This window comes from Etheostoma cragini, chromosome 5 (genome assembly GCF_013103735.1).
Source record: "Etheostoma cragini isolate CJK2018 chromosome 5, CSU_Ecrag_1.0, whole genome shotgun sequence".
Lineage (NCBI taxonomy): Eukaryota > Metazoa > Chordata > Actinopteri > Perciformes > Percidae > Etheostoma > Etheostoma cragini.
Window position 1 is genome coordinate 13,554,210 of NC_048411.1, and position 2,733 is coordinate 13,556,942.

General features: G+C 44.3%; 1 protein-coding gene across 1 annotated transcript in view; it reads left to right on the plus strand.

Annotated features, from left to right (window-relative positions):
* The first annotated feature begins 687 nt into the window (after nt 1–687).
* The window catches only part of rgmb (repulsive guidance molecule BMP co-receptor b), a 9,351-nt gene continuing 7,305 nt past the window's right edge, over nt 688–2,733 (plus strand). Inside the window, exon 1 of the mRNA XM_034872561.1 lies at nt 688–1,246. Coding sequence (XP_034728452.1) covers nt 1,129–1,246 — 118 coding nt within the window. The 5' untranslated portion in view covers nt 688–1,128. The remainder of the gene's footprint in view (nt 1,247–2,733) is intronic.

Below are 2,733 nucleotides of genomic sequence, written 5' to 3' on the forward strand. Positions count from 1 at the left end.
GTGATGACAGGCATTAAAACTTGCAAGTCATCATTAAGTCTTCACAGAATGAAATTATTTTGTAATTAGTGCGATCATTTCAATATCAAAATGTGCATGCATAGCATCCCAGATACTTAGAAAAAAGGCATTTAATTTCTACCTAAATAACAAACAAATGTAAACAAAAAACAGGCAGTGTGTTATTTATCTCTCTGGGAATGTTCAGGTCATAGCCTATTACAGCTTTTAAAACTAATGTCCTTAGTTTCCTTTTGTTGTCCGGGTGGAGGGATTACTATCATTATATTATAGGACTATTATTATTGTTTAATAGCCTGTTATTACTATTATTAGAAAGAAAACACAAGAAAAACGAACACAAAGAAATAGGTTATGGTGAAGGTGATATAGGCTCTGGTATGTGGTGATCAGCTTTCACTTTGCCAAGTAAAGTACCTTGGCTCGGCAGCGCTGCATCGGACACCCATTATTCTCTTCGGTATACACATTTGATTTGACACGTGTGATTTAATGGCATATTACCAACGTTTTACAACTTTTATCTCCGGCCTCTTCATTATTTTGCAGTCTGCCTCTCTCTCTCTCTCTCTCTCTGTGAGTGAGAGTCGTGGTAGGCGGGTTTTCCGCCAGAAGGGTTTGGTTGATTCTCTATTGATTTGTTGGAGGGGCAGAGGAGGAGGAGTAGGAGAAAGTGAAAGGGGAGGAGTGGAGGAGAAACCCCGGTCTGGCTTGGAGGAAGAGAGAGATGTGATTGTGCGTGTTTAGGACGGGAGAGGAGAGCACATTGTGATCACAATCAAGGGGAAAGTCCGACCGCGGAGGGAGCGCACTTAAATCACGCGCGGTGTGGATGTTGTACAGGGGAGAAAGTAAAAGTGTCGTCGGAGTGACTTATCCTTGTACTTTGTTTTTCTCATCTCTTTGCCTTTCGACCCCCTCCGCCCTGCATTCCGTGGAGCAGCTGTGCTTTAATGCCCCTGCGCACCCGAGGAGGAGAGGAAGGAAAGAAGAGTGAGGAAGAAGAGGCAGAAGAAGAAGAAGAAGAAGTGAGAAGGCCTGGACACCAGTCTTCCTCGCCCTTTGGAGGTCCGTCCACTCTCCCCTCCTGGCCCTGCATGGACGGGGATGGGGAGAGCCGGATGCTGTTGCCGCGGGGCTGAGCGCCTCGCCTCCCCGTCTCTGGTGCGCCGCTTCCGGCTCCTGCTGCTGATGATCATCGCTCTCTGCTGCGGTGCTCACATAGGTAACCAACTACACTTCAACACTGCAACAACGAGTGTGTCTCTCGGCGTGATCGCAACTAATGTGTAATTTCATGCACTTTGTCATTCAATTTTGCACTAATTGCTGTGCGCTGCACTAATTGCAACCACAGTAACAACATTTATTGTCAGTCTGTCGCATTAGGTCTTAATCAGATACTTTATTAGTTATTAGGCGTTTGCAATCATTGCGTTTCCGATCCTTGTGTTTGGCCCAGTGCTGCCTGACAATGGCTCTCTCTCCAGCGGCAGTGCAGCAGTCTCAGCACGGATCGAGTTTCTCCTCCTCTCTCCTGGGCCGATATTCTCCTGTCTGCCCCTTAATGGCTCATGGAGGAGGGGAAGAGAAGGGAAGAGAGGGTGACTTTCTCTCTTCGTGTCCATATATAACAGATTACTGCTTTCCTCAGAGCAATAATAAAAGAAACAATATCTATATGAACATAACTCTGATCTGACAAGTTAGTAATCTGGGCTGTACTGTTTTGTAAATCAGAATAAACCCATTGTGGAATACATTTTATGTTCAGTTGCATGGTGCAATACATTTAAAAAATGCATTATAAGAGATGGTTAGGAAGGGATTTAAGTTACACAAGGTATATTCATCTAAGGAAATAACACAAGATAATGCTTTTCTGAACAGTAATTTGTTGTGGTTGTTTGTCTTCAAATCACCAAAAGCAGAAAGTCCCACATCCCAATCTAAGCCACATGCTGGACAGTAGAAGAAATCAAAGAATTAAACGAAAAAAAAGAGAAAGCCCAAAGTTAATAAGGTGTTTGTCAGACTTACTGACACTAAAACATAATATGACTCCTCGGCTGTACAGAGGTCATCATTTACCATCCACCTATTTATCACAGTGTATGTTGGTTTTACATTTATCATCAAAGATGCAATTTTTGGGCTAAGTCTTTGAATTTTGCTGTGTGTGCAGGGGGGTCTGCTGTTGTGGCAGCTGTCTGTTGAGCAGTCACACCTTCAGTAATTAGTTTAACACGGCTCAGGCAGCGGGACAAACCGCCTCTGCACGCAGCGTGGTGGGAACAGAGAGACCCACTTCACGTTAAAGACCCTCTTGGCACCTTCTGCCACACGTGCGTCACTTGGAAAGAATGTGCATATATTTAGTCAGTTGTTTTATTTGTTGTACCTTGTACATTTCAAGGAATTCAGACATATTCAATTGTCGCCCCAGCCATTAGCTCCATGTGTCTGCTTAGACTGGGTAGTAGGAATGTCTGAGTTGTTGACTATTGTTCGCACTCCTGAGTGTCTGGTCGAGAGGAAGAAAGAGTGCACGCTGTAGTGAGCTCCTGCAAAGCTTTGTATCTGCAAGCTTGGAGGGCTGTTTTTGTGATTTGAGCTCAGTGTGTATGTGTGTGTGTGTGTCTGTCTGACTGTCTGTCTTTGTGTGTGTGTATGTGAGAGAGAGAGAGAGAGAGAGAGAGAGAGAGAGAGAGA